The sequence below is a fragment of the Triturus cristatus genome, chromosome 1_2 (genome assembly GCF_964204655.1).
Source record: "Triturus cristatus chromosome 1_2, aTriCri1.1, whole genome shotgun sequence".
Lineage (NCBI taxonomy): Eukaryota > Metazoa > Chordata > Amphibia > Caudata > Salamandridae > Triturus > Triturus cristatus.
Genome location: NC_140580.1, coordinates 1195129206 through 1195153527, shown reverse-complemented (window position 1 = coordinate 1195153527; position 24322 = coordinate 1195129206). Strand labels below are relative to the sequence as shown.

Genomic DNA, 24322 nt, shown 5'->3' with positions numbered 1-24322 from the left:
TTTTGGTTTTAAAACAAATAAAAGGCATTGTCATTTACAATGTCAGTAGCATAAACTCGCATAAAAGCAGTGTGTGGCTTGCAGCAGTGTGTGGCGTGCAGCAGTGTTCGGCGTGCAGCAATGTGCGGCGTGCAGCAGTGTTTCATGTAGCAGTGTGAGGCATGCAGCACTTTGTGGCGTGCAGCTGCGTGCAGCAGTGTCGTGCAGCATGCAGCAATGAGTAATGCAGCAGTGTGCAGCAGTGTGCGGCGTGCAGCTGTGTGTGCCGTGCAGCAGTGTGTGGCGTGCAGCAGTGTTTCGTGTAGCATTGTGCGGCATGCAGCAGTGTGTGGCGTGCAGCAGTTTGTGGCGTGCAGCAGTGTGTGGCGTGCAGCAGTGTGTGGCGTGCAGCAGTGTTTCGTGTAGCATTGTGCGGCGTGTAGCATTGTGCGGCGTGCAGCAGTGTGCGGCGTGCAGCAGTTTGCGGCGTGCAGCAGTGTGTGGCGTGCAGCGGCATGCAGCAGTGTGTGGCGTGCAGCAGTGTGTGGCATGCAGCAGTGTGTAGCAGTGTGAGGCGTGCAGCAGTGTGAGGCGTGCAGCAGTGTGTGGCGTGCAGCAGTGTTTTGTGTAGCAGTGTGAGGCGTGCAGCAGTGTGCGGCGTGCAGCGGCGTGCAGCAGTGTGAGGCGTGCAGCAGTGTGCTGCGTGCAGCAGTGTCGTGCAGCATGCAGCAGTGAGTAATGCAGCAGTGTGCAGCAGTGTGTGCCGTGCAGCAGTGTGTGGCATGCAGCAGTGTGTGGCGTGCAGCAGTGTTTCGTGTAGCATTGTGCGGCGTGCAGCAGTGTGTGGCGTGCAGCAGTTTGTGGCGTGCAGCAGTGTGTGGCGTGCAGCAGTGTTTTGTGTAGCATTGTGTGGCGTGCAGCAGTGTGCGGCGTGCAGCAGTGTGCGGCATGCAGCAGTGTGCGGCATGCAGCAGTGTGCGGCGTGCAGCAGTGTGCGGCGTGCAGCAGTGTGTGGCGTGCAGCAGTGTGTGGCGTGCAGCAGTGTGTGGCGTGCAGCAGTGTGTGGCGTGCAGCAGTGTGTGGCGTGCAGCAGTGTGTGGCGTGCAGCAGTGTGTGGCGTGCAGCAGTGTGTGGCGTGCAGCAGTGTTTCGTGTAGCAGTGTGAGGCGTGCAGCAGTGTGCGGCATGCAGCAGTGTGTAATGCAACAGTGTGCGCAGCAGTGTGCGGTAGTGTGCGGCGTGCAGCAGTGTGTGGCGTGCAGCAGTGTGTGGCGTGGTTTGTAAACAACAAGAAAAGTGGACATCAAAGGAAGGGTGGGAGGGAACGAGCATATGGGGTGTGAGTTATAACGAAAGTTAATTGTTGTAAGAGGGGATGCAGGAAGTGAGGCCGAGCGCGCGCTGGCGAAAGCAGTCTGCTGCTTTCAAGTCCGATGCCAGATGCCAGCTTCGTGCTTGAATGCCTCACATGCACTGGCCATAAACCGCATTCCTAAGGTCTTGTGCCCCTTACTAAATCTCTCTGAATGCGTGAGGCGGCGCACGCGCAGGAAGTAGCTGGTGGCAAATGGAATGCGCGTGGTTGTGCGCGTAACCGCCACCCGATCCGCCTGGGAAGCCTTTGGGAGCATTTTCTGAAGCCCCTACATAAGTCTCGCTGAGCGATCGCTTACGCGATAGCCAGGCGAGACCTAAAAAGCCATATGCAGCGATCAATGCTGGCCACCCAGTGCTTTTTGAAAACTTGAAGCCATGTGGCACACCAGCCGCGCTGTTGAGCAACATGTAAAACAAGCATTTGCAATGCAGTAGGTCTCGCATTTGCAATGGTTAGAGCTATTGGCGTTGTAAGTGACAATCTCTTATATCTATGTGTTTTAGTTTGGAGTGGATGTATGTGCTTTAGAGTGGAATCCTGTGGGTTGAATTGGAATTGTTAGTCGTGGAATTGTGTGGGGGGGAATTATGTATAGATGGAAAGGAACCTAGAGAGGGAAAGGTAGTTTGTGCAGGAAGTGGTGTATGAACTGTAGAAAAAGGAGCATAAAGAGTGTGTTAATGAGAGAAAGAAGGGAAGAGCAGGCCACAGACGCATACAGAGGGAGCGCCTGTGTATGCAGAAGAGACCCAAAGAAGAGGAGGCGAGTGTGGGATTGAGGGATGGAAACCTCTAAAATGCACAGGAAAGAGACTGTACTCGAAGACCTGAAGTCACCCACCTGAGAGAGGCAGGATTAGTGCGTGTGAGAGGTAGAGCTATTGGCGTTGTAAATGACAATGTCTTTTACCCATGTGTTATAGTGTGGAGTGAATGTATGTGGTTTGGATTGGAATTGTTAACTGGAATAGTGTGGTGTGGTATGGAATAGTGTGATGTGGAGTGGAATTATGTGGCATGGTGTGCACTGGAATTATGTGAATAGTAATTATGTGGTATTGATTATGGAGTGTTATTATGTGGAATGGTATTTTGTGTTGTGGAGTGGTATGTTGTGGAGTTACATTAGGGGGTGTGCTGCTGAATTTTGTGGCATGATGTGTGTATCGAATGTATGTGGTGTGTTGTGTAATTGTGCTGTTGAGTTGAATTATGTGGCTTGTCGGATTATGAGGTGTGGAATGGAAATGTGTGGAGTTGAATTGTGTGGCATGGAACTGTGCGGCATTGAGTGAAATTCCACCTTCATCTTGGAGAAGGTGAAATAGGTTTTCCAGAAAATGAAAATAATGTTAAGAATGATAGAATCATGAGTGGAATAGGAGGTTTTTATTGAAAATTAGTCTATGCGTTGTTAAAAGACAAGAAGGTTTGCTACTGGGGAAGTGAAGATTGCACAGTTTTATACACCAGTTTATCATGTTTCTCCCCTTCTATATTTGGTAATATAATAACAATGTGTTTCAGTAGCTACACAATAGAATAACAAAAACATCTTTCATAGAGAGATGTACATAGTCTGGGCACTGTGCTGTCTTGGCTATGAAGTGGTCTAGTTAAACAAGATGATATTGAGATTTGACGTATAAACACATACTTATTGAAATCCGTTGGGTTTGGCGTGATTTCAGATCAGATCGGATGCAATGTAAATAATCAAACCACGCCCAGGGACTGGTTTTGGCCTGCAATTGGTTCTCTTGTGGTAGAATTTTCTGCACACTGGGTGGGGCTGAATGACTGTTGCGTTACTCTGATCTTGGGAAGGTACTTAGCAAATGCATGTGGGGTAATCTAGATTTACAGATAGACGATACACTATGGCATGATACAATGGATATGAACGCGTGCCCTCAACTTTAGAAGGGATCATGACTCTGTAAACCACTTTTGTGCCCCACGTGGGTTTAACTCCTCATGTTAGACTGGTGATCACATGGTGATGGACTGGAATTTTGTTTGTAAAGAACTGGAGTAGGAGTTTGTTAAGTAAAGTAGTGTGTACCTTCTAGCCCGGAGGACGTCAATGACGAAACAGATATTGGCTCGAAAAAATGAGATCTTGATAAAGAGGACGTGCGCAACAACATCATTTTCGACCTTGTATTTATATGACTTGTGGGAGCGCGGAACGGACTTATATGAAGTTGTGGTTTCTTCCATTGGATGAGTGAACTGGTGACCACCCTCTCCCTTTGGACTATTAACTTTTTAATTAATAAGGACAACAGGCCGTACTTTGAGTATCAGTGTGTTAAAGCATCATTTCAGAAATTACACATAAAATAGAAACAATGTTGCTTTGTAATAAGATAATCTTCATCTTTTGAGAACAGCACCCACAAGGCAAAAACAAAAGGAAACATAAGTGCAAAGTGAGAAAAGAAGAGTTGGCAAATGAAAGAAAGGCAACTATGGAAAATAAATCTTTGGACTTTTGTTTGTCCTGCTGGGCACATTTTTCCAGTCACACTCCTTCTGTTTGCAGAGCCCTGCAAGTTAAACAGAACAAAATAGCACCTCATTCACTTCTGGAGCAGCAGACGGGCTCTGATGAATTTGAAGCAATCAGTGCTTGATCCCTGCTCCACAGAGAGGAACTGCAATGATGTTAGGCCTGCCTTGACCGTTAACGAGGCTGTAAAGAAGAGTGTCACGCAAGCCAAAGCATGGTAAGCGACGGGCAGGCTCCAAGCTCTTTTTGTTAACACCGGTGTCTCTCTCGCACGTGCTCTCACAGGCTGTACCCTAAGAAGGCAAAAAGAGGCAGATATTGAAAAATAAGGACATTTAATTCAGAAACTTATGAGACGATTGAAAGAACCGTATAATATAGGGCGTGAAACCAGGAAATAGCAAACTGCTGTTAGAGGTTGTCCCAGCAAAGGCCTCTAGAGTCATTTAGCGCCTTCTCCAAAAGCCCGCACATGAAAAGCTGGGGGAATTGATTGCTTCCATTTGGAGATGGTCCCAGACAGCTGTGGTGTAAAGGTCGATGGTCAAGCTGCCATGATTGACCTCACATTGGCCTCTATAGGTGGCCTTACAGATCACTGGCCATGCACATGGACTGGTGCTCCCTTGAGACTTGTAGCGGTGTGGAGAGTGGACGGAGAGGGAACACTGTGGTAGGCTATGGGGTGCAAGCCCCCTTGATATGCTGTGTATGGCGCTGGACTGGTCTCAATCTAGGGAGACAGACTGTGGTTCCCTTCATTTATTTAAAAGATTCCAATACACCAAGGTTTCACAACAATTCTAGGATGGCTTCAGAGAGGGCACTAGGCGCCACCACCCTGGCCTGAGAGTACTTGTGAGGAACTGAGGCCAAATGTGGACTTTGAAATAAACATTTACGCGCATCCATTCATAGCACATTTAGCAATCGTAATCCCACGTTTTTAGACCATGAGGGTTTTATGGATTTTGTCCAACAACGGGTGGGGGCTCTCAGTGGACTTTCCTTCGCTGGCCAAGGTAGGAGACGTCATTTGTCCCAGGTGCGCCCGTTGCACATTAAAGTTTCCCTTTTTTCAAAAGCTGCACCAGAGATATCCATTTGTTTGGATGCAGATGACTTCGAGAAGAACGTTCAACGAGCATTTGAGGGTATTGCCTGTAAAATCATGGAGCCATTGACTGTACTATTAACCAATTATGGTGGTCAAGACTTATAATGGTTCAAAGAGCCTACGGTAGTTGAAGGCAGCCTTGAAACAGGTCCCAAGAGATAGGAGCCATATGGCAGTCTGTAGGCAGGCCTATGAAGCAGGCATTAGCTAAGCGTACACATGCCATGCAGGAACTAGCCTGGGAGGAACTAATCCGGGCAAGTGAGAGTGGAGATAGCGCCCTTTTCTCAAGGGTAGTAAACAGGACAGTCCTGGCTATATGCGCCCACATTTCTGAGCAACAGTGGGAAGACCTGCCGGGGTCTATAGTTTTGGGAAGGTGGGTGAGGTGGTGGGAGCTCCAGAGCTGGGATTTGTTCCTTTGGTTTTTACCCTGGATGAAGTAATCAAGGGCATAGATGCGCTAACATTGAATAAGGCCAGAGGTCCCGGGGATCCTCCCAGACTTGTTCTGGATGAATGATGAGTTATGGGGCCCCCTCTGGACTTATGTTCTGAAAGCAGCAGCGCGGCAAGGGGTTCCGCCCTCGTGGTCAACGACGACGATAGTGTCAGTGTTCAAGAAAGGTGGCAAAGATAACCCTCAGTGCTATTGCCCCATCTCATTGATGGTTGCGGTTGTGAAGGTCCTTGGGAGGGTCATACTTCATAGGCTGATGGCATGGTTGGATGCTAATGATATCCTGACAGACGTCCAATATGGCTTCAGGGCAGGGAGTCTGCATCTGGCCAATGATTGAATCTTCATTTAATTATTAACAAATATACTGTAGCCCCACCTGAATACCTTCATCTGTCATTCATGGACCTTACGTCCTCATTTGACATGGTCAATCCTGCAAAATTGTGGGCCTTGCTGCTAGGGTTTGGGGTGGAGCCAAACATAGTGGCTTTGTTGGCAGATCTTCATTCTGACACTTCCGCCTCTGCGTTTTTTGCAAGGTGCTGCTTGCACTAGGTTTTTTCCAACTAGCATGGGGTTTGGCAGGGGTGCATCCTTGCACCGTTCTTGTTTACCCTATATGTTAATGGACTTGAGCAAGCCCTTCTTTCGGTTCAGGCTGATTGCCACAGTTAGGTTTGAGGTTGCTCCCAGTATTGTTACATGCAGATGATGCAGCTAGAAGGCTGCAGCTCTTCCCGGACAAATTTGTTGCCTTTATGGACAGCTTGGACCTGTCTGTGAATTTGACTAAATCCCATGTTATGATAGTGAGGCCATGGTGGAGAAGTGTGGCTCAATGATTGGAGCGGCAGACCCTGATGCAGAGGTCTAGCCCGGGACCAGGGTTCAATTCCCCTCCTCGGCGGTTCTTGGGCTCAAAAAATTCCACGGACCTGATAATTCTCGCCTCGGTGCCATTCCAATCATGGAGTCCCACTCTGCAACTCTGGGCAATAGCTTGCTTAATCTCCACAACGGCCCCCACAACGCTAAGGATGCCTGGCCTCCTCCTTGGGGGTGCCCAGGAGTGGACGCCTCACAGGGAAAGCCAGGATGGGTTCCACAGCGGTATTCGTACAAGCGCCTTGAGACCCTTGTGGGTGAGTAGTGCGCTATACAAGTATCAAATTTACATTTACATGGTTCACTAGTTCCCAGACTTTCAAGGTGGGGCACCATACCCTGGGTAAAGTCTCAGCCTTTCCCTACTGAGGGATGCTGTTTGATGTTAAGAACAACTGGCAACCTCTGAGTGAGGGAAAGAGAGCTGAGCTTGTTAAGACCACCGTGGCAGTGGCTATGTTTGCGCAAAGGTTGGGTTTTTGGTCTCCACGAGTCCTATTCAAGATTGACCCCACTCAATGTGTGTTCCAGACCCAGTACGGCCGTGAGGTTTGGGGGTTTGCGAAGACTAGTAGAATCCAAGCAGCAGAAAATAATTTCCTACGGCGACTTGCCCAGGTTCTGCAACGTACTCCAGCTGTTTTAGTTCATGTGGAACTTTGAATCCGGTATTTAGCCGGTCTAGTCGCTCTCATTGCTCTGCTCTGCTAGTTAAAAATTTGGACCAGGGAAGATCAAAATATCAATAGCTTAAACCTCTGAGATTGTTTGTCCCTCTATGGCATGCACAGAATCCCCTAGTTCGCTTATGTTAAGGCAGTCTTCTCTGCACTAGGGAGAGCAGATGTGTACTCCACTCCATACTTAATGTCGTCCCGAGATTTACAAAGAATGGACATCACTAATCGGAGAAGAGGTTGAAATAATGAAACCCGTGGTGAGGCGACACGTGCTCCTAAAGGATGTTCGGGCATGGACCATTACCTAGTCCAGGTATCTGACAGGCGGGATAGGTTTCTATTGACCAGATTTCAGTTCAATCACTTACATCATCTCCTGACCACATCCTGCGGATGGGTGGAATCTGGTTACAGGAAGCGGCTGCGACAATAGGTCTCTGCAGAACACCCTACACGTTATGCTCTGTAATTGATTATAGTTGGTCCAGAAATCAGTTTTTGATATCATTATTGAAGTCTGAATTTAATCCAGGTACGACCAGCTCTACAGTTGCTTCCCAATGAACATGTTTTATATGCTGGGATTAGTTGTTTACGAGCTGTCCTAGAGTCTAGGCGCTCAAGACACGGATTGAGTATTATATTAATGTATTTGGTGTCCCTTTTTAGTCTGGTTTTTACTGTATTTTTTTTTAAGTCTTTATTTCGATTATAAAACCATAAAAGACATTGCATCTATTAAAATTTAGCAGTTTGGGTTTTTACTTCATGCCCAATGTATATGTATTTTATAGGTATGCTTTTACGAAATATTTATTCTATATTATGGTTGCTGTCTCCAACTGAATAAAGGTTTTATGATAATGATACTCACCTCCGTAGTAAAGCTGTTCATAGGTTAAAGGTCCTTGCCCAGTTGGAAATATTACTCAGTATCCAAAGCCGGACAGGAGGGAGGGGGGGGGTGCAATCTCCACACCTAAACAGTCCAGCTTCCTCCTGTAGTAACAGAGCCCTCAGGACTTTAAACTCCCAGTGTGGAAGGCTCTCCTTTTAAGCAATCCTGAATTAAATGATTTCCTTAAATCCTTTTCTTTGTTTGGAAAGATACTTTTTGTGTAAATAAGTGATATCATTGTAAAAATTATTTCTTAAATAATACTGGATTTATCCAGCACACAGGAGTAATGTGTGTGTTATGTGGAGCGGTTTGAATAAGTGTTGATTTATGGCCAATGGGATTATTCAAGGATTTTGTGTATGGTATTAATCCCTCCCCGTTTTTTAGGCCTCATAGGTCACATCCCATATAAGTACTAGTGTTTGACAGAAAGCTTTCTCTCAGCAGCAGGGACCTTACCTTCCTAGCTATCATTTTCTCACCGCGTGGTCCCATGCACTCTAAAGGGGGCCTGCACTGCTCCTGGTTAGTTTAAAGACGATCCCGTGGCACTGCTGCTCTTGCACGAATAATCCTTGTGCATGTTACTTCAGTCTTCCAAATACCCTACTCTCTCTCTCCCTCTCTTCCCTGTGAGCAGTGCCTAGTTTGGGGGTCCCGCTATAATTGTTGGCCTTCTCTCTCCTCTGCAGTCCTCCATCTCTCTCCCCGAAGACCCCATCTCTTGCCTGCCTCTGTCCCAGTTTTCCATATATACCCCTCTTTGCTTTCCTGTGTAAAGTGCCTAACTTGGGGGGTTCCTCTGTAATATTTGGCCTTCTCTCCACAGGCGGCCTTTCTTTCTTGGCCGCCTCTGCCCCAGTCTTCCATATATCCCTCTCTGTGCCCCTGTGAGCAGTACCAGGTTTGGGTCCCTCTGTAATTGTTGACCTCCTCTCACCCCTGCAGTCCCCCATCTCTTGGTCTCCTCTGTCCCAGTCTTCCATATATATCCCCTTTTTTGTTCTTGTGTGCAGTGCCAGGCTTGGGTGTCCCTCTAATTGTTGGCCTTCTCTCTTCCCCAGGAGACCCCATCTCTTGGCCATGAGTGGTCCCGCGAAGAAGCGGAAGATGAACTTCTCTGAGAGGGAGGTGGAGATCATTGTGGAGGAGCTTGAGCGGCAGAAGCACGTGCTCATCAACCACTTCAACGCCGGCGTGCCTCTGCTGGCCAAGAGCAGTGCCTGGCAGGACATCCTGCGGCGCGTCAACGCGGTGAGCACCTGCCAGCGGCAAGCTGCAGAGGTCAAGAAGAAGTGGTCGGACCTGAAGACCGAGGTGAGGAGGAAGGTGTCCCAAGTGCGCGCAGCCATGGATGGGGATGCAGCAGCAGCGCCCGTCATCCTCACCCCCATGCAGCAGCGCATCTGCAACCTCCTGGGCGAGGCCACCATCATCAGCCTGCCATCCAGTGGCGAGTGCTCGTCAGACCTGGGAGCCCTGCAGGAGCCTATGGAGGCAGCCACCACCGTGACGCTCAACCAGAGTAAGTGCAGCCGGGGTTGGGATCCAGTGAGCAAAGTAGCCGTGGCACTTAGTGATGCAACAAGATCTAGTGAGCTCATAACCGCGGCCCATAGTGGTGGTCCAAGATCCAGCGAGCACAGTAGCTTGAGCACTTAGTGGTGCACCAAGATCTAGTCAGCAAAGTCACTGTGGCACTTAGTGGTGCACCAAGATCCAAGGAGCACAGTGACCAAGGCACTAAGTGGTGGGTGCACCAAGTTCCAGTGAGCACAGTGACTGTGGCACTTAATGGTGCACCAAGATCCAGCGAGCACAGTAACTGTGGCACTTACTAGTGCATCAGGACCCATCGAGCACAATGACCGTAGTGCACCAAAATCTAGTGAGTACAGTCACCGTGGCGCTTAGTGGTGCACCAAGATCCAGTGAGCACAGTGACTGAGGCAATTAGTTGTGCACCAAGATCTCTTGTGTTCTGCTTTCCCCATTCCCTTTATTGTTACTATTGTTGTTGTGTGTATGTGTGTGTATATATATAAGATTGTATAAGACAGTAAGTATGTGTTTGTTTCTGTTTGAATAACTGATGTGGTGTGTGTATAACTGTCATTTGAGATGTCATCAGTGATGTCACTGACCATGTCTTGAATGTTGTAATATGAGACATAATCAACAGGGCATTGCGGGTTCGCGAGTTATAGTTAGCTGAACTAACTATAACGGCTGAATTTCACTGGTTTTGTACGGGTGAAATGTCCAACTAACTATAACGTCCCTGAAACCTTTGTTTTTTTCAGTGAATTTCTAAGGTTTTTCAAATGCTAATATCTAACTATAAATTGCCTGTAACTTATTTTTTTGTGTGAATATATATATATATGTGTGTATATTACCTACTGGCGGTCGCCAGTAGGTAGTTATAGTTAGGACCACGTTTCCATAGGAAAACCTCAACATTCTATTTTGAATAACTTTGGCGCCGGTCGACGAATCCTCGCGAATTTCTCAAAATAGGTGGGGCGCTACGCTCCGCTCCTACCCTGAAAGTCTCGGGGGGATCCGTCAAGCGGGGGCTGAGATAAAAGGGGGGTCCCAAAACGCGTTTTTCCCATGCATTTTTCCATAGGACCTTTAGAACGACCTACAGCCCGAACGGCTGAACAGAATTACTAGAAATTTGGCAGAGAGGTAGTCCGTAGGTCAAGGAAGTGCCTTTTGTAGGTTTGGTGTAAATCAGTTCAGTAGATTTTGAGAAAATAGCCTTTAAATCAATATATATATCTGAGCCAGCTTACGGTACGCTTACCGTACGCTTACGGTAAGCGTACGGCGGCGTGCGCGAGCGCGATTCTGATTGGCTCTTAGATCTTAGTAAACATTCGAATCGGCCGAAACCAGGAAGCGGCGGCCGCCATTTTGTGTATTTCACTCTGAAAAAAAAGAGTGAAAACAAGGAAAGGGGGCAATGAGGAGAGTTACAGACCCCCTAACAATTGTAAGGGGGTCAAAGAAGGACAGAAAAGTACAAAAAAAACATTTATTGATTTTAAAAAAAATCACGGGGTACGCGTACGGTAAGCTCACGGTAAGCGTACGGTAAAAAAAAAAAAAAATAAATAAATGAAAATCAGATTTAAGAGTTTAGAAATTAGGGAGCTCTAAAAAGAGCTGTTGTGTTTAAGGAGTCATTTTTTTAGTGGTACCTACAAGTAAGTACCGATGCAGAGTCTAAGGTTCAAGAGGAAGACTCTGTTCCCTTCATCATTGAAGTGCACACCATCTCCTCTATAAATGTCTTGCATGTCGTAACGCAAGTTGTTGTGGTAAATGGCACCCATACCATAGTCACGGAGGAAAGCAGAAACAGATTTGTTGACGTGCTTTCTTGCTTTGTCAATCTGTGGACAGAAATGATTGGACCAGTTCCATTTTTGCCTTTGGCATATGTTGGAAAACACAAAGGCAGTTTTAGGGAAAAGTGTAAACAGTTGTGCAAAGGTGTCCTTCATAAGCATTTCCAGACCTACCCCAGTCAAAGTGCCTAGGTCATTGCCACCACAGTGCACTATTATGAGGTCAGGGTGTTGGATTTGCATGAAGGATTTCACCAATGGCATCAATTGGTGCCACTTTAACCCTCTCTGACCAATCCATTTAATGTCTACATTTGGCAAAGCAAGGTCTCTCACCATATCTGTTTTCTCTGCAAACTTTTCACTCCAGAAGACATAGCTGTGCCCTACAATCCACACTGTGAACATCTTCAAAGGAGAACTGGATGCACTCAGGAGGTGTCTTTCAGTAGAATGGCAATATGAAAAGAAAGACAGTTTGGAAATGGAGGCATACATATTTTTTACAAAACAAAAAGAACTGATTGGCTGTTTCATACCATTCTAGAAAAAAAACTAGGCTGTATGTGAAAATTAATAGAAGCATGTTTTGTATTGGTACAAAAAAATGTGTAACCAAAGAACAGTACTATGGATTTGCAGTTAGGTTTGAAAAGTCAAGCACTCTTGCTCTGTGGAATTGAAACATTGTGTGTCGAACTTCTGACCTAACTGCACACAGCAGTGTTCCATGAGCTGTTGCTATGGTAGCAGGCAGAAGTCAAGTTGGGGGAAGGGTACTAGGCAGAAGTCAAGTTGGGGGCAGGGTACTTTTGGAAAAGGGTTGGTTTTCAACCAATAGAAATGTGTCATTACATTTGAAAAAAAGGGGGAAGCACTGAGATTTGAAACTTACATGTATATGTGTGGAAAAATAGAGGGAAAGTTTGCCATTATCTGGTTCTGCTGAGAGGAGAGAGGTGTACAGAACAGAGATCCTGGCTCTGATAATCTGCTGTTTGAGTGACACATTTCTTTCACAACTAACTAATTCTAAAGGTGAGTTTACAGTTTGAGAGGGGATGTATGTGGTAACTTAAGAAATGAATAATAGAAATGGGAATTGTTTTTGTTGTAGTTACACATGGTGGATTCATAATGTGTCAGTCTGTAAAAGAGATTTTCACTTGGCCCGAAAAAAAAAGAGCAGTAAGTGTGCTTTCAAATTGGCAAAGAAATTTCGTTTTGGCACTAATGTGAAAACATGACTGTGTGTGCATAGAAGAATTATAGGCAGAAATGTATTGCGTCTTGCTCTGGTGATTTCACAGTTGCAGTAGATGGAAAAGAGGAGCGAATTTTTGGGGGAAGAAGCAGAGGTTTAGCACACACCCATGTGCTTGCCATGTATAGTCATGCACAGTAATTAGAAGCGAGTGGGGTTTTCAGGTTTAAGTCTGTAATGCAAATACATTCAGCATCACTAAGGCTGGTTGCCCCTGCTGGAGTGTAGGCAGTCACAGAGAATACACACGGTGGTGGTCTGAAAAAAAAACTGCTTGGACATGTGCATTTAAATAAATTTAAAAAAAAGGTTTCAGAATGTGTCAGTCTGTAAAAGTGATTTCAAATTGAAAAAAGAGATATACACTTGCCCCCGAAAAAAAAAGAGCAGTAAGTGTGCTTTCAAATTGGCAAAGAAATTTCGTTTTGGCACTAATGTGAAAACATGACTCTGTGTGCATAGAAGAATTATAGGCAGAAATGTATTGCGTCTTGCTCTGGGGATTTCACAGTTGCAGTAGATGGAAAAGAGGAGCGAATTTTTGGGGGATGAAGCAGAGGTTTAGCACACACCCATGTGCTTGCCATGTATAGTCATGCACAGTAATTAGAAGCGAGTGGGGTTTTCAGGTTTAAGTCTGTAATGCAAAAACATTCAGCATCACTAAGGCTGGTTGCCCCTGCTGGAGTGTAGGCAGTCACAGAGAATACACACGGTGGTGGTCTGAAAAAAAAACAGCTTGGACATGTGCATTTAAATAAATTTAAAAAAAAAGGTTTCAGAATGTGTCAGTCTGTAAAAGTGATTTCAAAGTGTAAAAAGAGATTTTCACTTGGCCCGAAAAAAAAAGAGCAGTAAGTGTGCTTTCAAATTGGCAAAGAAATTTCGTTTTGGCACTAATGTGAAAACATGACTGTGTGTGCATAGAAGAATTATAGGCAGAAATGTATTGCGTCTTGCTCTGGTGATTTCACAGTTGCAGTAGATGGAAAAGAGGAGCGAATTTTTGGGGGAAGAAGCAGAGGTTTAGCACACACCCATGTGCTTGCCATGTATAGTCATGCACAGTAATTAGAAGCGAGTGGGGTTTTCAGGTTTAAGTCTGTAATGCAAAAACATTCAGCATCACTAAGGCTGGTTGCCCCTGCTGGAGTGTAGGCAGTCACAGAGAATACACACGGTGGTGGTCTGAAAAAAAAACAGCTTGGACATGTGCATTTAAATAAATTTTAAAAAAAAGGTTTCAGAATGTGTCAGTCTGTAAAAGTGATTTCAAAGTGTAAAAAGAGATTTTCACTTGGCCCGAAAAAAAAAGAGCAGTAAGTGTGCTTTCAAATTGGCAAAGAAATTTCGTTTTGGCACTAATGTGAAAACATGACTCTGTGTGCATAGAAGAATTATAGGCAGAAATGTATTGCGTCTTGCTCTGGTGATTTCACAGTTGCAGTAGATGGAAAAGAGGAGCGAATTTTTGGGGGAAGAAGCAGAGGTTTAGCACACACCCATGTGCTTGCCATGTATAGTCATGCACAGTAATTAGAAGCGAGTGGGGTTTTCAGGTTTAAGTCTGTAATGCAAATACATTCAGCATCACTAAGGCTGGTTGCCCCTGCTGGAGTGTAGGCAGTCACAGAGAATACACACGGTGGTGGTCTGAAAAAAAAACAGCTTGGACATGTGCATTTAAATAAATTTAAAAAAAAAGGTTTCAGAATGTGTCAGTCTGTAAAAGTGATTTCAAAGTGTAAAAAGAGATTTTCACTTGGCCCCGAAAAAAAAAGAGCAGTAAGTGTGCTTTCAAATTGGCAAAGAAATTTCGTTTTGGCACTAATGTGAAAACATGACTCTGTGTGCATAGAAGAATTATAGGCAGAAATGTATTGCGTCTTGCTCTGGTGATTTCACAGTTGCAGTAGATGGAAAAGAGGAGCGAATTTTTGGGGGAAGAAGCAGAGGTTTAGCACACACCCATGTGCTTGCCATGTATAGTCATGCACAGTAATTAGAAGCGAGTGGGGTTTTCAGGTTTAAGTCTGTAATGCAAATACATTCAGCATCACTAAGGCTGGTTGCCCCTGCTGGAGTGTAGGCAGTCACAGAGAATACACACGGTGGTGGTCTGAAAAAAAAACAGCTTGGACATGTGCATTTAAATAAATTTAAAAAAAAAGGTTTCAGAATGTGTCAGTCTGTAAAAGTGATTTCAAAGTGTAAAAAGAGATTTTCACTTGGCCCGAAAAAAAAAGAGCAGTAAGTGTGCTTTCAAATTGGCAAAGAAATTTCGTTTTGGCACTAATGTGAAAACATGACTCTGTGTGCATAGAAGAATTATAGGCAGAAATGTATTGCGTCTTGCTCTGGTGATTTCACAGTTGCAGTAGATGGAAAAGAGGAGCGAATTTTTGGGGGAAGAAGCAGAGGTTTAGCACACACCCATGTGCTTGCCATGTATAGTCATGCACAGTAATTAGAAGCGAGTGGGGTTTTCAGGTTTAAGTCTGTAATGCAAATACATTCAGCATCACTAAGGCTGGTTGCCCCTGCTGGAGTGTAGGCAGTCACAGAGAATACACACGGTGGTGGTCTGAAAAAAAAACAGCTTGGACATGTGCATTTAAATAAATTTTAAAAAAAAGGTTTCAGAATGTGTCAGTCTGTAAAAGTGATTTCAAAGTGTAAAAAGAGATTTTCACTTGGCCCGAAAAAAAAAGAGCAGTAAGTGTGCTTTCAAATTGGCAAAGAAATTTCGTTTTGGCACTAATGTGAAAACATGACTCTGTGTGCATAGAAGAATTATAGGCAGAAATGTATTGCGTCTTGCTCTGGTGATTTCACAGTTGCAGTAGATGGAAAAGAGGAGCGAATTTTTGGGGGAAGAAGCAGAGGTTTAGCACACACCCATGTGCTTGCCATGTATAGTCATGCACAGTAATTAGAAGCGAGTGGGGTTTTCAGGTTTAAGTCTGTAATGCAAAAACATTCAGCATCACTAAGGCTGGTTGCCCCTGCTGGAGTGTAGGCAGTCACAGAGAATACACACGGTGGTGGTCTGAAAAAAAAACAGCTTGGACATGTGCATTTAAATAAATTTAAAAAAAAAGGTTTCAGAATGTGTCAGTCTGTAAAAGTGATTTCAAAGTGTAAAAAGAGATTTTCACTTGGCCCCGAAAAAAAAAGAGCAGTAAGTGTGCTTTCAAATTGGCAAAGAAATTTCGTTTTGGCACTAATGTGAAAACATGACTCTGTGTGCATAGAAGAATTATAGGCAGAAATGTATTGCGTCTTGCTCTGGTGATTTCACAGTTGCAGTAGATGGAAAAGAGGAGCGAATTTTTGGGGGAAGAAGCAGAGGTTTAGCACACACCCATGTGCTTGCCATGTATAGTCATGCACAGTAATTAGAAGCGAGTGGGGTTTTCAGGTTTAAGTCTGTAATGCAAATACATTCAGCATCACTAAGGCTGGTTGCCCCTGCTGGAGTGTAGGCAGTCACAGAGAATACACACGGTGGTGGTCTGAAAAAAAAACTGCTTGGACATGTGCATTTAAATAAATTTAAAAAAAAGGTTTCAGAATGTGTCAGTCTGTAAAAGTGATTTCAAATTGAAAAAAGAGATATACACTTGCCCCCGAAAAAAAAAGAGCAGTAAGTGTGCTTTCAAATTGGCAAAGAAATTTCGTTTTGGCACTAATGTGAAAACATGACTCTGTGTGCATAGAAGAATTATAGGCAGAAATGTATTGCGTCTTGCTCTGGTGATTTCACAGTTGCAGTAGATGGAAAAGAGGAGCGAATTTTTGGGGGAAGAAGCAGAGGTTTAGCACACACCCATGTGCTTGCCATGTATAGTCATGCACAGTAATTAGAAGCGAGTGGGGTTTTCAGGTTTAAGTCTGTAATGCAAATACATTCAGCATCACTAAGGCTGGTTGCCCCTGCTGGAGTGTAGGCAGTCACAGAGAATACACACGGTGGTGGTCTGAAAAAAAAACAGCTTGGTTTCATAATGTGACAGTTTGTTATACAGATTTTCACTTGCCCAAAAAAAAAGAGGAGTTTGTGTGCATTCAAATTGGCAAAGAAATTTCGTTTTGTGACTATTGTGAAAAGAAATGTAGTAATATATTTAAATACAATAAAGAATTTTTTTTTTAGTTTTTTTGCAGGTATTGCTGAAGAACAGTGAACAAAATTTAAGATGCCTACAACATCTCGAGTTCAAAAAACGCTAAAAAAAAAACTATATTTGAGGACAACTGGAGGACCAAAGTTAGTAGAAGATGCTGATGTTGGGAAAAAGAAAAAATCTTCTGGTAAGCAAAAAAGACAATTCCTAAACAAAATATTGAAAACAAACAAAAATGTACAAAATGTCTGTTCTCGGAAAAATGTAACAAAACCTACAGAACAGCAAAAAATTGAGGATTTAGTTAATGCAAATATACCTTCTGCAATTGAAAAGTTTAACATAAACAGAAAAACAGCATTTAAAGAGATACGTAGAAAAATGTTTCAGAGAAGAGTTATGTCCAATTTGATAAAGGATATAAAGAAATATAAGCAAAAGGCTAAATATTATAAGAGAAAAAAAGAAATTGAAGCCATTGCAGCAAAGGCATTAGAATTAAAAAGGAAACTATTCATATTAATTTTGAATAGGATGCGTACATTAGATAAAATGGTTAATGTACTGAAATCACAAAGCAAAAGCAAAAGAGTAGTGAACAGAACAAATTTTTGTAAAGTGTTTTTAGGAAAGTGGATGCATAGCTCAAGTAGTGAACCTTTTTTTAATGAAGAGAGCTATTTTCAAAGTAATAGTTTGCTGCATGCAGTTGACACCAGAGGTCGTTCATACGAAGTAAAAAATGGTTGCATAATGGAGAAGGAGATAATGGTTCCAAGAGATGAGGTACAAGTGATGGCAGATGAGGCAATGGGGAGACGTCCTAAAGCCCCAGTGTACACTTGGAATTGTAGTAGTATTTGCACTGTGCGTCAGGAATCTATTGACAGATTTCGAGAGTTTCTAAGAGAATATAGTAAAAAAAGTGTAAAACAAAAGATTAAGGTGCTTCAAAGTCTGGATCCATGCAGAGTGAGAGAGAATACTGGTTTGCAGGGTCATTCTCTTGCTTGTCTATCTAGAAAAGTGTGCAATAGTGTTTTCCATCATTTTAGGATGCTGGCTGTTCATCATACTGAAATGAGAAAGTTTGTGAGACGGTTGTATTTTGCCAAAAGTCCAGCAATAAAGTTAAATGAATTGAATAGGGCTCTGTTCCGAGGAACGGTATCAGATGTAGAGAAGGTTGTTGATGAAATTCAGTTTTGTTACTTTGGTCCTGAACAAAACAGTGCAGAGAAGGACACAGTAAATGAGGCAGAAGTGGAAGAGAATGTAGAACCTTGTGTAAGTAAGACATTTAATGATCACATAACAAAATTTGCAATAGTCTCTAATGAAAGACCAAATGTTACTTGTATTTGTTGCCGCAGAACTCATTATAGAAAACAAACTAGGAATGTTGATCTCTACAGAAAGAGTGAAAATGAAGATAATTATAAGTGGATGGATTTTGCAACATATATATTTCTTGAAAATTGTTTTGAATTGGGTGAAGATCAGCGTATTTGTAAATACTGCTACAACAAGTTAGAGGAAAATAGAATGCCGACCAGAGCTGTACATAATAATTTAGAATTGGATGCTATTCCTGCTGAACTTTCTGAATTAAATACATATGAGTCTATACTCATTCAATGTGTTCATCCGTTCCAGACCATAGTACGTATGGAGCCCAAAACTGGTAAATTACCTCCTTCAGATTTACTGAGAGGTTTAAAAGGTAGAGTGGTGTATTTGCCCTTGGATTTGAAAAAAAATATGGAAACTATTGATGCGGATACTTTGGAAACTGAACCATTAATTATTCTGGTTAATGGTGTACCTACAAAGAATAAGAAGATTTGGCAGGAGCTGGTAGATGTGCGGAAAGTACAAAGAGCAAATTTGTATTTGAAAAAAAATAACAAATGGTATGAATCAATTTATATAGTAGAAGAAGAAGAAGAAGAAGATTTACAAGGAGATACAGAAACACCAAGTGGACAAATTGAAAAAGTGGACAAGTCAAAGGAAGAAGAAATTTATGAACATTTTAGCATACATCCTCTCCATTCGAAAGAAGTTATGGGAGACAATATTGATCTCTTTCAGATGAAGAAAGCAAAAGGAAATCCCGTGAGTGTATGGGAGGAGAGCTTGGAAGCTCGATGTTTTCCTCAGCTGTTTCCTAAAGGAAAAGGAGGACGATACGATGAACGTCCGGAACAGATTCCAGCTTCTGAGTATCGGACTACAAGACTATATGCTGAAGATCCCAGATTTCGACAAAGTATCCCTTATTTGTTCCATCTTTTATTTGAAAGCGACTTGTCTGCACTGTCTTATGCAGTAAATCACATTTTAAAAAGTGGAGTACATTTACAAAATGTGTCTGCTAAGGATTTTATGGAGAAAGTGCAGCACCGAGATGATCATTTGGAAACACAACTGATCAATCTGATGGCTTGTCAGCGTGGGACAAATGAATATTGGTACCGACGCCATGGTGAACTAAAATGCATGTTACGCAATTTAGGAACACCAACATGGTTCCTTACCCTAAGCTGCGCCGAGTACGCTTGGGATGATTTACTGGATTTTCTACGAGAGGCCAATTCAAACATTGAAAACATCGAATACAAGACAGCAGGAGAACTGTGCTCATTGGATCCGGTTAATGTTTGCAGATATTTCAATCATAGATTTGAGGCTATGATGTCCTTCATCTGCAATAAAAAAAATCCACCCCTTGGAGAAGTAGTGGATTTCTTTTGGAGAAAAGAGTACCAGGCAAGAGGTGCTCCTCATATTCATATGCTGCTGTGGATCAAGGATGCCCCAAAGTTTGGAACAGATACTGATGAAGCAGTGTTATCTTACATTGAAGAATATGCAACATGTGCTATACCTAAAAGCACAGAAGAGTACAAGTTAAAGGAGCAAGTTCTACGTTTCCAAAGTCATCGGTGTGGAAAATACTGTCGACGGAAATACAAGAGCAAAGAAAAATACTACACTAAATGTCGATTTGGATTTCCTAGACCTGTTCTTACAAATGGAAGAGTCAACAGTTTTATGTCAGCTGTGAGACATACTATCACAAGAAAATCACCTAAGAATACCTACAACCTTAAAAGAAAAGAAGAATCAAAAAATATAAATGACTACAACCCAGTCATTTTATCCATGTGGAACGCTAACATGGATATACAGTATGTTGCTGACAATTCCATTGCTGTTGCTCGATATGTAACGTCTTACATTACGAAATCAGAAAAAACAGAATTGAAGGAAATGTGGGAAGAGATTTCTCACGAGAAGACTGTCAGTAAGAAGCTGTACAGTTTCAGTTTGAAGATGTTATCGCATCGAGAAATTGGATCCTACGAATGTTCAGATAGATTATCTTCTGCAAGTCTCTACTCGAAGTCAAGAAGAATAATTTGGGCAAGTTTAGGCCTTGCAGCAATGAGAAATCGGGTACTGAAATCTGTTGGAGAAATTGAATATTTGGCACAGTTCGAACCTGAAAGTACAGATATATTGAAAACAAACATGTTGGACACATATTATCCCAAGAGAAGTCATCATCTGGAGAACATGTGTCTCTATGAAGTGCTGCAGAACTACATTTATTCACGGAAAGCTGCAGAAGACATCAATAATGGAAAATATAAAGTCGTTGGTGAAGAAGGATGTTTGGTGAAGCAAACCAAAGGAAGTTTGATAAATCACCGGAAGCTGAGTTGCGACACTACCGACAAGAAAGAATTTTACTACTTGGCTCTTTTACAGTTGTTTAAACCATGGCGTTCAGAGGATGAACTACTGGGAGAATTCCAGAGCTATGAAGATTCTTTTAATGCTTGCAAAGACAGCATACAATGCAGTACATTCTCAACTTATCTGCAAATGTTAAATGAAGAAATTGAACAGGAAACTACAATTGCAGCAGAAATTGCTAGAGACAGTTCTCAGGACAGCCAAAGTTCAGGAACATACAGTCAAGATCCCCTAGGACAACCAATCGTTGAAAATGAAGCATCAATAGCCATGAATGAAGTGGAAACGGCTATGAATCAAGCTCAAGAAGAATTTATAGACTTAGAAAATTTGGAAAGACAACTGAATCAAGAGCAGCAACAAATTTATGAAGAGATCAAAAACAAAATTGATCACGGATTTCTACATGAAAAAAAAGAGTGCTCATGCACATCATTTCATCCAATCAGGATGTATGTAAGCGGACAAGCTGGCACTGGAAAAAGTTTCCTAATTAAAGTCATCAGAAGCTACCTAAAGCAAAAAACAGATTCTACTTTGTCTTGTGTGGTTACTGCTCCAACTGGGTTAGCAGCATATAACATAAAAGGAATCACCTTACATCGTTTGCTAATGTTACCAGTGGAGCATGAGAACAAAATACAATTCAACAAGCTAACTGGAGAAGCATGCTTGGAAGTTTCAAGAGTATTGAAGAAGATGCAAGTTCTCATTATTGATGAGGTGAGCATGGTATCAAACTTAATGCTTGCCTTTGTGCATTTAAGAATGCAGCAAATTTTGAAGACAGACTATGACGTGTTATTTGGTGGAAAACACGTCATAGTTTTTGGGGATCTTTTGCAACTTACTCCGGTTAAAGGACAACCAGTGTTTAATACTGTGACACATGAAGACACGAAGAAGTCATTGGGAAGCATCGGTAATACAAATATTTGGTCCTTCTTTGAGTACAAGGAACTTACAACTAATATGAGGCAAGCAAACGATGAAGAATATGGAAGTATTCTGAAAGATATCAGGATTGGACTACTCACAGAAGCTGGCAAAAAAGCATTACAGACTCGGCTGCTACATAATTTATTTCCAAAGGAAGAAATAGTTGCAGAGAAGATATACAAGAACATTGCAGAAAACAAAAGTGTCATCTGCTTAATGCCAACTCTACGTGAATGCTCAATATTCAATGAGGAGCTTTTGAAATTGGAAAAGGAAGAGATCAGGAAATTGGAAGCAGTGGACAAAATTGAGGATGGAAGAATTACTGTCACAGTAACAGGCAAACTGAAAAATAAATTGGACTCACTAGAGAAGAACATCTCCAAAACAGCAGGATTAGAAAAAAATCTATATGTTTGCATGAACTGTAGAGTGTTTTTAAGGAGAAATTTGGATGTTGAAAAAGGCTTAGTAAATGGAGCGATGGGAAGAGTTGTGGGTTTTATTAATTATCAGAAAAAAGATGGAATTGAATGGTTAAAAATAAAATTTGATCAGATAGAGGAAGTTAAAGACATTTGTCGTTGTTCAGTTCGTTTCATGCTTGTGAAAGACTTATATGTACGTAGGAAGCAGTTTCCGTTTTCTCTAGCATATGCTGTAACTATTCACAAGTCTCAAGGATTGACTGTAGATTGTGCATTTGTGAACATTGGATCTAGTGTGTTCAAAGAAGGTATGGCATATGTTGCTTTGTCACGAGTCAAAACATTATCAGGTTTATTCATGATAGACTTCGATGACTCAAAAGTTAGTGCTGATACAAACTGTGTAAAGGAGTATAATAGATTAAGAAGAAGCTATGCTCCTCATTTAGGTCAGTATCCTGTGTTGGAGAAACGTGTAGTTTCTCGTAAAAGGAGAAATGAGAATATCTGTAATGAAGATGTAGAGAAGAGGAAAAAAAAGAGGAGTGATGTAATTGCAAGCAAAAAGAATAAGGAAAATGAAGAACAGGTTGTAGGATGTCATTTTGAAAATAGCTCTGGTGTCAACTGCTACGCAAATGTAGTGCTGAATGTTGCTTTTTATCTGGAAAGTTTGCAAGAGCAGATAATAATAAATCAGGGAAAAAGATTCTGTTCAGAGCTCAGTCTCCTTTTTCAAAAGCTGAGTAAAGATAAAACTCAAATAGAAAGTGCTACTGATATTAGAAAACTTTTAGATGTATGTTCAGGACGAACACAGTTTTCTCAAAATGAACAGCAAGATGCTCACGAATTTTTGATGTATTTTCTTCAGGTAGTGGAAGAAGAAGGAGTTCCCATTGACATTTTTTTTGGTCTCTCTTATAAATGGGAACATAGTTGTGATAATTGTTATAATATAAGTGGTTCTATTGTTGATAATGAAAGGTTTATTTATTTGACATTGCCAGAGAGTAAAACAGTCACTTTTGCAAACTTAGTTAAAGATGCTAATCATAGCATGAAATGTGGTGAGTGTAATTCTGACATGTTATCAACATTAATTTTAAGGGAATACGGACAGTATGTAATTTTAATGATGCAACGATGTAGAGCTGATGGATCAAAATTGGATACTTTAATAAAGAAGTTTACAGGACAGCAATTATCAATTTCAGGAAAAACTTTTGTAACTGTTGCAATAATTTTCCATGATGGACCTACTGTTACTTCTGGACATTACACAGTTTATCTAAAATGTGAAAAAGGCTGGACACTGTGTAATGATTCCCAATTGATTTTCAAACAACGTTTGCCTTTTGATTTAGCAAATTCCTATCTAATCTTCCTGAAACCTAAATTTTAGAGAGACTTGGCAAGATCTGGACAAAATAATTTTACCATTTTACAGGATTACCATTACAATTTTGTAGAAAAAAGATTTTTAAAATTATCATTTGGCCTAAAGGAAAGATAACCAATTGTAATGTGGACTTTTTAAATTTTTAATGCAATTTTGAAAAACCAATAATTTAGAGATTATCGGTAACTTCTGCACATTTTAAATTTTGGAATGTTATTGGACTGCCACTGGAAATTTTTTCAAAAATGATTTCAAAAATTACTATTTGGCCATGTGGAAAAGTAAGCAATTCTATTGTGGACTAAATAAATTATTCGAAAAATTTTCGTGAACCAAAATGTTACAGAGAATCGGTGAGATCTGGACAGATTAAACTTTAGAATTTTAATGGTTTTCCCTTGGAAATTTATTCCAGGGAAAGAATAAAAAATACTATTTGGCCTAAAGGAAATAAAATCAGATGTATTTTGGAGTTATTTGAGATATATTATTGTGAATGTACTTCTGAAACAAAAATATCAGACGGTATTTTAAAGAAAAAAGTATTGTTTTTAGATGACATTTTTTAAGAATAATATGCATTTCTGTAATGATAAGTTTAAGTGAGAAGAGATTCTGGGCTTTTTTAATACAATCTTTGAGATTGTTATTTTTTTTTGCCCGCTGTAAAATGATGAATGCAATTGCTTTCACAATTTATAGTGAAATGCAATATATTCTGAAAACAGCAAAAATAAGGCAAAAATATTTTTTGGAAAAAAATGTAAATATGTGTACTGTATTATAAAATGTTTTAAAAATATTAATACTTTTTTCTTTTTTTTCAGATCGATATAGAAAATTTTCGTAAACTACAACCATTTTAAAAACTATTTTTTAAAAAAACAAATGAATAAATATTTTTTTCAGTGAGTATGGTAAGTCAATAGTAATAATTGTAGTCTTTCAAGGACCTTGTAATGTGAAAAATGATTTTTAGTGTTTTTTTTAAAAAATAAAAAAAAAGGTACGCTTACCGTACGCGTACGGTAAAAAAAAAAAAAAAAAGTTTTTAAAAAAAAAGAAAAAAAAAGATGAAAGATAAGGTTGGCTCTTAAAAGAACCGTTGTGTTCATGCAGGG

The 24322-nt window shown here is 41.6% G+C and overlaps 2 protein-coding genes across 3 annotated transcripts in view; both read left to right on the top strand.

Moving 5' to 3' along the window:
* NAIF1 (nuclear apoptosis inducing factor 1) overlaps window positions 1–24322 on the top strand; it is a 69558-nt gene that overhangs the window by 10617 nt on the left and 34619 nt on the right. For both annotated transcript variants that reach the window (XM_085614170.1, XM_085614171.1), the window contains exon 2: window positions 8982–9442. In XM_085614170.1, the coding sequence (XP_085470296.1) occupies window positions 9001–9442 (442 nt within the window). In that variant the 5' untranslated portion in view covers window positions 8982–9000. The remainder of the gene's footprint in view (window positions 1–8981; window positions 9443–24322) is intronic.
* The window catches only part of LOC146869025 (uncharacterized), a 37487-nt gene continuing 25369 nt past the window's right edge, over window positions 12205–24322 (top strand). Inside the window, exons 1-2 of the mRNA XM_085614308.1 lie at window positions 12205–12314; window positions 16697–22391. Of these exons, the coding sequence (XP_085470434.1) occupies window positions 16740–22391 (5652 nt within the window). The 5' untranslated portion in view covers window positions 12205–12314; window positions 16697–16739. The remainder of the gene's footprint in view (window positions 12315–16696; window positions 22392–24322) is intronic.